Below are 12,722 nucleotides of genomic sequence, written 5' to 3' on the forward strand. Positions count from 1 at the left end.
TTGCTGAATGCCCTTTCCACAGGACATTGCATAGCTATGTTCTTGCTTACCTCCTTATTAAGATTATTTGTTAAATGTAGCTTCCTATGCAATGGAAATCAACTTTTTCACTAGCTTTCATTGCTATCTTGCTAAATAGAAAAGGTCCGTTTTAAAGAATAGGCGTGGCTAATGTCCAGCCCAGAACTTCAGGATGAATCTTCAGACCATAAGATAGGAGTGAGTAGGGTAATCTGGATCATTGAAGAAAAATGTCTTAGGTCAAGAAATTGGTTTCTGTGAGAAATGGAAACATGTTCCCAGCTAATAAACAAAGCAATAGAAAGTAAAATGAATGCGAATTTAGTTCATGTATCTTCCTAAAAGCAGAAAGATTTGGTTCTATTTCCAGATAAGTCGAGATTGTTACGGCGTCGGAAAGGGCCGGGTCATGAAGCCAGCGTAGGTCTGAAGTGGCGTAGCTGCTGATTTGCGGCTGTACTGCTCCAACATGCAGAGCTGTCTCTGGTGTCTCAACACACACGGCATTAATTCCATACAAGCATCTTCCCGATGACTAAAACTCCATCAGCAGATAGGATATTGCCTTTTTGGTAGCTTTCGTGACTGTTACGTTGATCGTTTTGTAAGCTGCTGAGCACCGTCTGCTTTTTATTGTTCTGATGCTGTTTTGATCATGAATGCTGTTTATTTCCATAAGCTGATTTAGGAGGGGGTTATTATTATTTTTAATGAGCAATCTTGTTTTCTCTTTTTCAGCTTTTCTGGGAGAAGAGGCTACAAGGCCTCAGCGCATCGGATGTCAGTGAACAAATCATAAAATCCATGGAGCTACCTAAAGGTCTTCAAGGTATTGTGTCCAGTTACTGCAGTTGTTTTGTGTTTAAAAAAGACAGAGGAGTTTTTCGTGGTCTTAACAAGTTTTCAGTTTACAGTCAGATTAAGTAAACTTCAAGTTGTAAGTGTTCTTGCTCACCAAATACCTCAGTCTCCAAAACGATGTATATTTTTAGTTCATTTATGTAGTTAATATAAACCACACTTCAGAACTGCACTCTTATTGGTGAAAGCTGATCTGAAATATGTTCAAGTCATAGTTTCAAATTAATAACTGTTCCACTGCTTGGAAGATTTTCTTGGGAACTTGAGTCTTGTAAAAATCTCCAGTGTTTATTTTCCAGAATTAATTTAATATCTTGTAGTGTTAAAGCAAAGACTGTGCTGGTGTGTATTAATACCATGAAGCTGCAAAGAAACTATTTCAGTGTGTGACTGATAAATTTATGATGTGATCATCTTGATTAAAAAATTGATGATACTGTAATTGTTAGTGTAAGCAAAAAACCTAGCCAATTTTAGACATGAGATGCCTTCTGAAATGCTAACTTATGCTTAAATGAGAACTGTGCTATTACAAAGCCATTTTTAAGAACGTGCGTTTAACTGTTTAGATTATACAGTCACGTATCCAGTAGCCATTACATCATGAGTATACATAACCTTACAAACTGAGAAGAGCTCTGCCACTGGAAGTTGCATATGACATGCGGATGGTAACTGTTCAGTTATCTCTGTTGTAGGAGTTGGCCCAGGTAACAATGACGATACCCTGTTATCAGCTGTTGCCAGTGCTTTGCACACCAGTTCTGCACCTATCACGGGGCAGCTCTCTGCAGCCGTTGAGAAGAACCCAGCCGTCTGGCTTAATACATCTCAACCCCTCTGCAAAGCTTTCATAGTCACAGATGATGACATTAGGTAAGTATCGTAAAGTCTTCAGTAAAACAGAAAGAAAGTTCAATTAAAATAGATTCCTTCCTGACTCAGTGCAGCCCTGGAGATACAGGAAGGGAAGCGTGACCATTTTTGTTGTACCTGTTGATTAGTTCTGCAACTTGAAAAAATGAAAACCTGGGATTTTTCTTTGGGTCAAAACAGTAATATAAAATATTCAGTAAGGTATGAGTCGTAATCCACATTTTCTTTCCCAAGAGAGTGCCCTAACCAGTAAGCTATAGTCATGATCAATACTGGCTTTCTACCTAACCATTTCTGGTTTCGTCAAGGTAATTTGTTGATCTCAGTTAAAAAGTAAGTAATTTCAACAAAGGAGAATAAGAATATTCCCCTATAGCAGCTAATACACTCTCTTAAAGTGGGAGATTGGGATATGATATGAAGAACACAGACAGATCGCTTCACATATGGGTAAAGATTTTAGTTTTTAATAGCTGCACTGTTAATTTTCTTTCCAAAGAAAGACTCATCCTTTTTTAGGTACTAAAAGCAGGGGCTTCAGCACTGAATTTCAAGGTTAGGACTGGGTGAAGAGAGAGATTTCTCGTGGCATTGACTAATTGCCAGTGTGGCAAGACACGGGACACAATCCTGTCATCCAGTTATTTTTTTGGTATTGCTTAGCATGAGTCATCACATGGGGTGAACACTGCCTTTAGTATCACATTTTTAGTTACATTCTAGGTTGCATGGGGAATCTGAAGACCAAACTTGGATCTTGCCACTTAGTGGAATTCACTCGGCACCAAAGTCCACTACGGTCACATTCTTTTTCTAGGCCCCAGCTGGCTAGCTGAAGCTTCTGCAGAGCTAATGTTAAGGGATAAAATTATCTGATTCCCAGTCCTTTGCTTAGGGATTTACTTTGCTTTATTTTCTTAAACATCAACTTGAAATGCTTTTAGAAGGTAAACTCTTCTTGCTTTGTTACAGAAACTTACAAGGCAGGATGAGAAACTTTCTCAGCGTGTTTGACAACGCTTATTATTTATTGGAAACAAAATTCCTTTTTTGTCTTACCAGTCATTCAGTTGTTTTTACAAAGCAGATTCTGAAGTTGATGTCAGACAGTACTGGCAACTCAGACAGGGCACAGATTCTGAACTGGAGCGGCGCTACCTTTATGAATATGCTGCCAGTTTGGTGTCTCTTCCCGTTCATGACTTCGTAGGCAGCTCACTACAAAAGGATTATTCTTAGAAGTTACCTTTTCATAGTGTTTGTGTGAAGCTGGCTTTCATTTTAAGACCATCCAGAAAACACATTGCATGAAGAAGCAGTATCAGAATACGGCACCTGTTATCGCTAAGGCAGGCAGTACAATTAATTGCTTTCTGAACTTATATCAAGGTAAGGAAAAGTTCGCCATTGGGATTATCTGGTCAGGTGCCAGTGTATATTCTTTCGTACCATAAATTCTTCAGGGAGATCGTAGCAGTTGTTTACATCTAATAAAATAGCTGTCAGCTCAACTCGTGTTTAACTTGAAGTATTCCTGGTCATGTAATGATGGTAAATCTCTTTCATAATCAGAGCAAAATGCAAAATTACCTCTTTTGGTTCAGCACGTTCACTGGGAAGACATTAAATAGCCTCCTGTAAATGCATGGTTAAGAAACAACCGTGCTTCCTTATCACTAGGGGCAAGCGTGTATTTTTTTTTCTCAGTTGTGGGATACACCTTTTGAATAGTTCTGGGCTTCTTCATGCTAGTCCTGTGAAAGGTAAGTATGTAAAATGAGAATGCTGTGGTTCCCAGTGGTCTTTACATCCAAATCTTAGCCTCCTGAGGCAGGCTTTTAGAATTCCCTATTAACTGTCTTCTCCCATACTGAGTCTGTGAGATGATTTATCTTGAGACTGCTGCTTTGCAGCCTCTGTTTGTAGCTTCTTTCCTGACCAGCATCTAGTTATGTTCTTTGCAACCGCACTGTTGAGTTGCCTCCGTTTCCATGAAAGGCTAAGGCTGACAGCCTTTGTGTCTCCGCTAGATAAATGCTTTAATCAGTTTCTCTCTTTTGGGATGAACTGTGGAATGGTATCTTCTGAAAATAACAAATAGGTGGATTGTTTTATTCTAGTTGTGCTTAGGTGGGTGAAGTTTTGCAGTATATTATAAAATTCTTTTTTTTGACTCACAGCTCTGTCCTGCTTCATTGTCCAGTCTGTCATTCTTTTCAATTGTCTCTCTTTAGCGGGATTTTCTAAAGCTTAAAGTTTTCAGGGGATTTCTTTTCCTAAAGTATGTAAGTCATTTCTGAAAATCCCACCTTTCAGTTTTCAACAGCCCTTTCTCTTGCTCAGTCTAGGTTCTTTGCTGAGCACTTACCATCACCCAGTAGGTTTTGTTCCTGAGCTTTCTCAAGTATCTTTACAATTGCCCTTTTCCAATAGCATGGTAATGGGACTTTTGCTTTTTCTTATGGGTAGCCATAACCTGTTAAATTTACCCAAGCATAAGAGTTAGTGTAGGATGTCTGGCTGTGTCATGCTCTGCACAGTAGCGGGTAAGAAAAAGTACCTGTTAATCTGTCCAAAAACTAAGCTGTATTTGCCATGAGACAGGAATGGAGAGTAATTCAAGTTTAATGCTCTCTAAGTTTGTTTGGCATGGCTTTAAGAATGTCTTAATTTCAAGCTGTATGAACCTTGATCCACGCTAGTCAGCTGTGGCTTAGTCCCTCACAATACCCTGTACCAATCTCCCTTTCAGTATGACAGACCACAGCCATAACAACTATAATGTGCCAAAGGAAGAAAATGAGAGATCGAGAATGTTTCCACAGTCTGAGCTCTCCTCAGGAATAAGAAAATTGTAAGGTAAAGTGATGTGTGTTGCAGGGAGGCAAAACCCTAAATCATCCTTATCAACCAGGTGATCAGGCCCAGTCAGCATGGGTTTATGAAAGGCAGGTCATGCTTGACTAACCTGATCTCCTATGACAAGGTGACCTGCTTAGTGGATGAGGGAGAGGCTGTGGATGTCACCTACCTGAACTTTAGTAAAGCCTTTGACACCGTTTCCCACAGCATTGTCCTGGAGAAACTGGCTGCGCATGGGTTGGACGGGCGTACTCTTCACTGGGTACTCTTCACTGGGTAAGAGTGGGTGGCCGGGCCCAAAGAGATGGGGTGAATGGAGCTAAATCCAGTTGGCGACCGGTCACAAGGGGTGTTCCCCAAGGCTCAGTACTGGGGCCAGTTCTGTTTAATAGCTTTGTCGGTGATCTGGATGAGGGGATTGAGTGCACCCTCAGTAAGTTTGCAGACAACACCAAGCTGGGCAGGAGCGTTGATTTGCTTGAGGGTAGGAAGGCTCCACAGAGGGACCTGGCCAAGTTGGATTGATGGGCCAAGGCCAACTGTATGAGGTTTGACAAGGCCAAGTGCTGGGTCCTGCACTTCGGGCACAACAACCCCACGCAGCGCTACAGGCTTGGGGAAGAGTGGCTGGGAAGCTGCCTGGCCAAAAAGCACCTGGGGGTGTTGGTTGACAGCGGCTGAACATGAGCCAGCAGTGTGCCCAGGTGGCCAAGAAGGCCAACAGCATCCTGGCTTGTGTCAGGGATAGTGTGGCCAGCAGGAGCAGGGAGGTGATCGTGCCCCTGTGCTCGGCGCTGGTGAGGCCGCACCTGGAATGCTGTGCCCAGTTTTGGGCCCCTCAGCACAAGAAGGACATTGGGGTGCTGGAGCGTGTCCAGAGAAGGGCAGCGGAGCTGGGGCAGGGTCTGGAGCACAGGGCTGGTGGGGAGCGGCTGAGGGAGCTGGGAGTGCTCAGCCTGGAGAAGAGGAGGCTGAGGGGAGACCTCATCGCTCTCTACAACTGCCTGACAGGAGGGGGCAGGGAGGGGGGTGTTGGGCTCTTCTCCCATGTAGTTAGTGATAGGACGAGAGGAAACGGGCCCAAGTTGTGTCAGGGGAGGTTTAGATTGGATATTAGGAAATATTTCTTCACGGAAAGGGTAGTCAAGCACTGGAACAGGCTGCCCAGAGAGAAGTAGTTGAGTCCCCATCCCTGAAGGTGTTTAAAAGATGTGTAGATGTGGTGCTTGGGGACGTGGTTTAGCGGTGGACTTGGCAGTGCTAGGTTAACAACAGTTGGACTTGATGGTCTTAAAGGTCTTTTTCAACCTGGACGATTCTATGTTTCTGTGATTCTATCTTGGCTATGAGATAAACTTCTGACCCCAGATCTAAAAGCAAGTTTGATACAGAGTATGTCAGGAAAGCACAGTAACTAGGCATCTGAGAATTTCTGTAATTACCATTTAGAGTGTGCTGTCTCAGCGGTGGTTAATTTCTGCTGAGAGGGGAGGAGGTGGGAAAGATCTATTGGAAGCGATGTGTTGGAGAGGTGTACGTGCATGGGGGAATTAGCAGATGCCCCTAAACCTGAGTATAATATAATACAGCAAATACAGTCAACATACTAGTAATTAATTCTCCTTTCAGCAGTGCATCTCAGATCCGGTTAGTGGAAGACTTCTGGAATCCCTGCTGCTGAGAAGCTCTAGAGTATGTTTTTCATAAAAACAGAGTAAATGTTACTGTAAGCACTTATGGTGATGGTTCTCGATTAGAGTGTCTCCAAAAAATACTATATTTGAATGTGCAGGAAGAGCAGGGGAAAAGGGGCATTGCCTCCCTCCTGACGCGCAGGGAGGTGGAACTGGTGTGCAGACCAGGACAAGTTGGTTCTGTGGACTTCTGCCATCCAATCTGACACCAATCTTAAATGTAAAAATACCTTTGTGTTTCTGCTGCAGCTAAATGCTATTACTAGAGCTATATGCAGTTTTTTATTTTGATGACAGAGTAGATACCGCATTACCAGCACATAAGGAACTAAATCAAATGGAACCTCAATAGATTTAACAATATAGAAAAATAGAAGGAGAAATCAGAGGGGAGGTTGGCACGGTATCAAACTTTGATTGCATACAGCAGTGAGGAATCACACATGTCTTTAAAGCGTGCACACCACTTAGTTGGGTGGGCTGAGAAGAGTGCAAGTAGTGAGGACAAATAAAATCATTCTAAGCACTAAGGAAGTCATCTGAATGCAGAGCTATACGCTATCCTGTTGTACAAATCAGTTCCTCACTCAAAATAAGGTCAGAATTGGAATTAGAGGCTTGTGGGTTTCTGTGTTAGGAGTAACGTGTCTTTAATTTTAGCGTGCTTTTGAAGGCGATAGTACTTAAATGAAAGGTTGAGGATTGTGTCTTGCTGGGAGGAAGGCTGAAAAGGGCACGTGGCCGGGGAGCCGCTTAGTAGCGAGTGATGCAGCTGGGGAGGTGAGAAGCATCCGCACAGGCTGCTGCTGCGGGGGAGCTCCATCGCCAGCATGGTGCCGGGGAGCTGCAGGGCTGAGGGCCGGTAGCCAAGAGAGGGCACGTGCGAGCAGCACGCTTGCCGCTTGCCGGTGGCACTGCTAACCCTGTTGACTTCATGGGCTAAAGCAGTTCTACTGAATATTGCTGTGATAAATTAGCATAAGTCGTCAAATTAATCAGATTGAATGGAGATACTCTAAGTCCTAGAGTTTTACTTAGTGTTAAAGATGAGCACTTTGTATTAGTAGTGTTTTCTTGCTCTTGGTTCTTAAACATTTGCTCTTGGTAGTTCATGTGTGTTAAAAGTCATATTACTTGTCTAAAAAGACCTATGTTTTTAATACTTAAAAACTCTGTTTGCTAGAAGACCAGACTCTTCAGGACTGGGAGTGCTGTGAATTATTTTTTTATTGTTGCTCCCTGGGAGATCAGCTAGCTGGCTGAAAATTTGGAAATGAGCTAACTGCGGAAAGCTACGTCTTCACGCGAGTTTGGGAAGCAAGACCTGGGAATAACCTCTGGAGAAGGCCACGTACACTGTAAATAGGGAACCTGGGCCCTTAATAACAGGAGCTAGTCAAGATACAGAAAACTGGCTGTCACTTCTGCGTATTGTGAGAGTTAAATGTTGCAGTCATATGGCCGAGATGGTAGGAAGGGGCTTGTTACAAATTAGGGTAACGATTCTGAAATCTAGGACAGGCTGAGCTTACGCTTCAGCATATGTTCCTCAAAACTTCATCAACATAGGTAAGTACGTTTAAAAGCACATCTCAAATAAAGGAGCCTAATGAGGTGGTAAACCTTACGATTGTTTTGTGCCTGGCTCCTCAAAGTTGATTTATAAGATCCTCGCTGGCCTTTATGTCAGATTCCACGTCTGGACAACAGACTCCCTGAAGAGCACAGCAGGGAAGGACCTTGGTAGCACCAAGAAAGAAAGGATATTCCAGGTTAACTTCTTGTGTGCTTTCTGGCAAGTGCATTCTCTGATACACATTGACGGTATGAAATACTCACAGCCTGGAACGGGCCTCCTTTCTCTCCCAGCTCAGCTGTTCATGGCTTAATTCGGGTTACTGAGTGGGTAAGGTTGTCTAAATGCCCTGTGACTTTTTTGGCAATGGGAGGATTGATGATTACCCTTGACTTCACTGGATATGTGATACTTTAGGACTTTTCCATGAGATACACTTAAAATGCCCAGTGACCGCAACCAAGTTCAAGGAACATTTATATTTCATTCCTGATCCATTCTTTGCGAGAGTAAGGAAGCATCCTTACTGTGTTTTAGTTCATTGGAATTTTCTTCGCACTCTAAAGGGGAGCTTTATAAAGATACTCCAGCAGCTTTATAAAGATACTCCAGCAGCTTTCTTCTCTCTGATTCAGTCATTCAGGCACTTTTTAAAAAATGCTGTCATTAAGTGTTCATATTTATCATCATAGCCTAAATGAGCCCTAAGTAAGGAAGCACCGGGAATCTAGGGAAGGGTTCCGCTGGTGTAAATGGCTATTGACTGTGGTCTGAAGCCTGTTGTGATGGAGTTTGTGGGCTGTGGATTGTGGAGAGATCCTACTGTCTTAAAGTCAAAATTCTAAAGCCAAAAAGGGGAAAAATAAAATCTGCTTCAGCAATTTATTTGCCATAATCTTTGGCCAGTTCACAGTGTATTCCAACATTGAGATGGTGACAACTTTTTGTTACTGATTTTTTTTAAAAAAAAAATATTTCAGCTTATGTGTGCTCTTGGGAATCATTTTCATTCAATTAACAAATACTGAATTTGCTACTCTGACTTTTATTTCTCCTTTGTCACACAGGTTCTGCAAAAGATAAGGCATCTTTGGTTTTGTTCGGTTCTCTGCCCTGGGGTTTGAAAGATCACTCTCTAGGCATTGAAAGTTAAGAGCATTGGGACAGTGAGCTGTATATTGAAGGTAGAAAACAAGGATAGAAAACAGCTGGAAGATAGAAAACAAGTTCTGTACTGAACTTATAGCTTGTTCTTTTTTCTTTTTCCTTTCTTTTTCTGTGTCTGTAAGCAGACAGCCTCCTCTGAAGTACTTAGGGAGTGCTGGTAGTTGTTGCAGCTGTAGAACTGAATAGCCTTCGAGGCTGGTGCTCCTCAGAGGCTTCTGGCTTCTGTGGAGCATGTTGGATATCACTCCTGCTCTTCTAAGATTTGATGTTCTTTGTATCTGTCCTGCCATCCTAAATAGCCACAGGGAGTTTGTGGCACTAAGGAATGTTTTCCTGTGCCTGCTTCTGATGAGTTCTGGCCATTTTTAAGCATGTATTTTGTTTAAAGATTTTCTTTTTTGGAAAACACAGCTTGGTAGAACAAGTGGATTTTCATGTGAAAAAAAAAAAAACCCTGGGTCTGACGCAAAATTTGTGTTCTCTTGGGAAAACTTCAAAAGAGGGCTTTGTGTTTACTGGTAACACTTGAAAGCTAAATACTACCTTCCAAACTAAACATTGAATCCAAATATCCTAAATTTATATTGATATCGAGGTAATATTTTTGAATTCACTTTCCCCAGGGAAACAAACCTTTGTTTCAGCAGAAGTTGCCACCATCTTAAATGCATCGCTGACTAGTAGCTAAGACTGAACAGATAGGTGGGAGTAATTAAGTAAATAAATGGAAACAGTGAAGCTCCTTGAGGTTCTTGCCCCGCACACACATTGTGTGGGACTTGGAGTTGGCTCTTTGAGCACTTAGAAACCTACTCAGTGCCCCACCATCCTATAAAGGTGCTCCTGGTGTACACACCCTTAGGTTGGGAAAGAGGGAGATTGCCTCAGATCTCCTTTACAGTGCTCATGACGGGAATCTCCTTCTCTGATTTTCAGTGATCTACCCTAAAATGTCTCTGCCAAAAAAAAAAAAAAAAGAAGAAAAAAGCCAGTCTGACAAAGATAGTCCAGTGGGATATTGCTCCATTAACTTTCTCTTTGGTCTTTTCAAGTATCTAATCTGAGAGTGGAAGATCATATGTCACATTCAATCCCTCTGTCTCTGTAGGAGGGAAAGTAAACCATGCACGCTAAACCAGAGAGGTTTCTGGCTCGGAGTGCTCTCAGTCTTAGTGCCAAGCACTGTCTGCGTGCGTGTGTAGGTACAAAGGTAACAGAACTGGTCAGCAGGGGTTTCGAGAGGTGGTCGATGGCCCAAGCTTGTCGCTGTTTAAGAGGCATTTGGGCAATGCCCTTAATAATATGCTTTAACTTTTGGTATGCCCTGGAGGGGACAGGCAGTTGGACTAGATGATCATTGTAGGTCCCTTCCAACTGGAACTATTCTATCATATTCTGGGCGAAGTTAAAATAAGAGTTGAGAAACCAGTTCTGAGTCATTGTTTATGCAAGTATTATGCTCCCAGCCTACTAGGATGCTTGAAGGATTGACGTTTCTGCCCCTTCTTCCCTTCTCTCCCTTCAGAAAACAAGAAGAGCGGGTGCAACAAGTGCGTAAAAAACTGGAGGAAGCCCTAATGGCAGACATTTTGTCACGGGCGGCTGATACAACAAAAGATATAGATGTAGAAATGGATAATGGAGATGAAGCATAAGAAGAAATCAGGTGAGTTGGATCTCCTGGAGGCACGCTCCGAGGCTGACAGGTCTCAGCTGCAGGCAGTCACTCGGCAGGCACTCGGTGGGCAGCAGCGTCACACACAAGCAGTCCTGCCTTCTCCCCGCACGTATGTTAGCTGACATGCGCTCTGTCACTGGAACACTAGGGTGATTTTGCATATCTAGACACGAGCGTCCTCACATTAAATGCTACGCAGATCACCAGGGAGGAAAAACCAGTGGTTTTCATCCTTTATGGCAAAGACCCAGTCTCTAGAAACGATGGCAGGTATATTTTCTGGCACTTAGTAGTTGATGTGAAACTGGGGTAAAGCAATCAAAGTAACTGGCCTTTTTCCGTTCTTCAAAATTTAATTTAGTAAAATTGCATAACAAGTTCCTGAAAGTTTTCTATTTATTTTTAAATGGATAATACCTCTACAAATTAATTTTCCAAGGCATCTTCTTGCATCTTATACCAGTTTATAGTACTGATCTGTGGATTTGCCAAACACTTTCTTAAAAAAATCTTTTTTTTTTTTTGTAATCATCTGCAGAAGAATGGCAATTCATTCTCTTGTTTCCACTGAGCTCGTAGTGCTCATTTATGAAAGTGCACAGCTTTGAGATCTGACCTTTTCATAAGGAGTTAGCAGAAGTTTTAACAACTAAGAATTCTGTCTGGAGATGGTTGTGTAATTTTAAAGGAATTAACTCCAGAGCAAAAAAATGAAATTATTACCCACACGGGAAAAGAATGTTTCTATTTCCATTTTGACGGGTACAAAGGAGTTAACTTCTATACAACTATGAATACTATGTTCAGGTAACTTGTAGACATAGGATGGAAATTGCCAGGCTGTGACCTGCTTTAGCAAGGCTGCTGAACACTCAAACTGGATTTAACCCGTAGCATGGAGTGGCCATTCCAGGGCATTTTGGCTCCCCGCTATATGAAGAAGCTGAGCCTGGTGCACCCAACAGCCAGATGTTATTTTTGTGCTCAGCATCTGGACTGCACGCTAGGTTAGTGCTTCAGATGCAAGGGTGTGTTGCTGGAGTAAATTCCTATAATTAGAAACAAAATGTATTTATAATGTACCCACCGGCCCCTGAATATTCATGTTTCTAATGCACAGTCATTTGTATTACTTCCAGTGTCAGTGCAACGTAAAGGGAAATTTGATCTTGAAGTTGTGGACAAGAGCTATTTGCCAGTGTTGTTTAGTCCACTTCACAGGCCAGTAATCTTGATGTTTTCCAGGCTACTGGAATATTTAATTACTTTAAGTTATAGCTGTTTACTATTAAACTTTTAATCCCTGAGTATTTCTCCTGTAGGATTCTAATTATGGATAACTTTAAAGGAAGCCAAGAGAGAACATTGTTTTAAGAGGTGAAATTTCAAACCTTTGCCATTTTAGAATGAAATTGTCCGTTTGATTTTTTTTTTTTTTTTTTTTTTTTTAAATTTAGTGTAAAATAATTCTTTTGTAATGGAGTCACACATTCATTTGGTTTTGCACCGGTACTGTGGTTCTCTGCGGAAATCGGCTGGATCAGTAGACCTTGAGTTTCACCAACTTGTGGACTCGTTACCTGTTTACATGTACATAGCCAGGGCACATGTAAATGTACCTGCATTGGCTATGTTCTATAAAACTGCTTTTTTTGCCCTGGTGGCTTTAATTGTAGACTTGAACAAGATTTTTAAGTGGATTAGTGAAGGGAAAATAGCTTGAAAGATGCATTTTTTTTTTTCCTTTATACAGACTAATGTTCTGGTATGATCTTTTTATATTAAGAAACTTTTTACGTACACATTATGCCGTATTTAAAAAACAAGAATCCAGAGAGTGATTTAAGGCCGTAGTAGAAGTAGTGCAGAAGCCTGGGTAACGTGCCAGGCGGGCGTGTGGTGGAAGAGGCTGGATGTTAAAAGCACGTTACGTACGCGGGTTGTGCTTAATGAAGTAGTAACTGGGCGTCTGTGGGACTCCTAACGA

The 12,722-nt window shown here is 42.0% G+C and overlaps 1 protein-coding gene across 1 annotated transcript in view; it reads left to right on the forward strand.

Annotated features, from left to right (window-relative positions):
* MBD2 (methyl-CpG binding domain protein 2) overlaps window positions 1-12,722 on the forward strand; it is a 43,396-nt gene that overhangs the window by 30,090 nt on the left and 584 nt on the right. The window contains exons 4-6 of the mRNA XM_075726775.1: window positions 760-850; window positions 1,581-1,758; window positions 10,583-10,723. Coding sequence (XP_075582890.1) covers window positions 760-850; window positions 1,581-1,758; window positions 10,583-10,712 — 399 coding nt within the window. The 3' untranslated portion in view covers window positions 10,713-10,723. The remainder of the gene's footprint in view (window positions 1-759; window positions 851-1,580; window positions 1,759-10,582; window positions 10,724-12,722) is intronic.

Source organism: Pelecanus crispus, chromosome Z (genome assembly GCF_030463565.1).
Source record: "Pelecanus crispus isolate bPelCri1 chromosome Z, bPelCri1.pri, whole genome shotgun sequence".
NCBI classification, from domain to species: domain Eukaryota; kingdom Metazoa; phylum Chordata; class Aves; order Pelecaniformes; family Pelecanidae; genus Pelecanus; species Pelecanus crispus.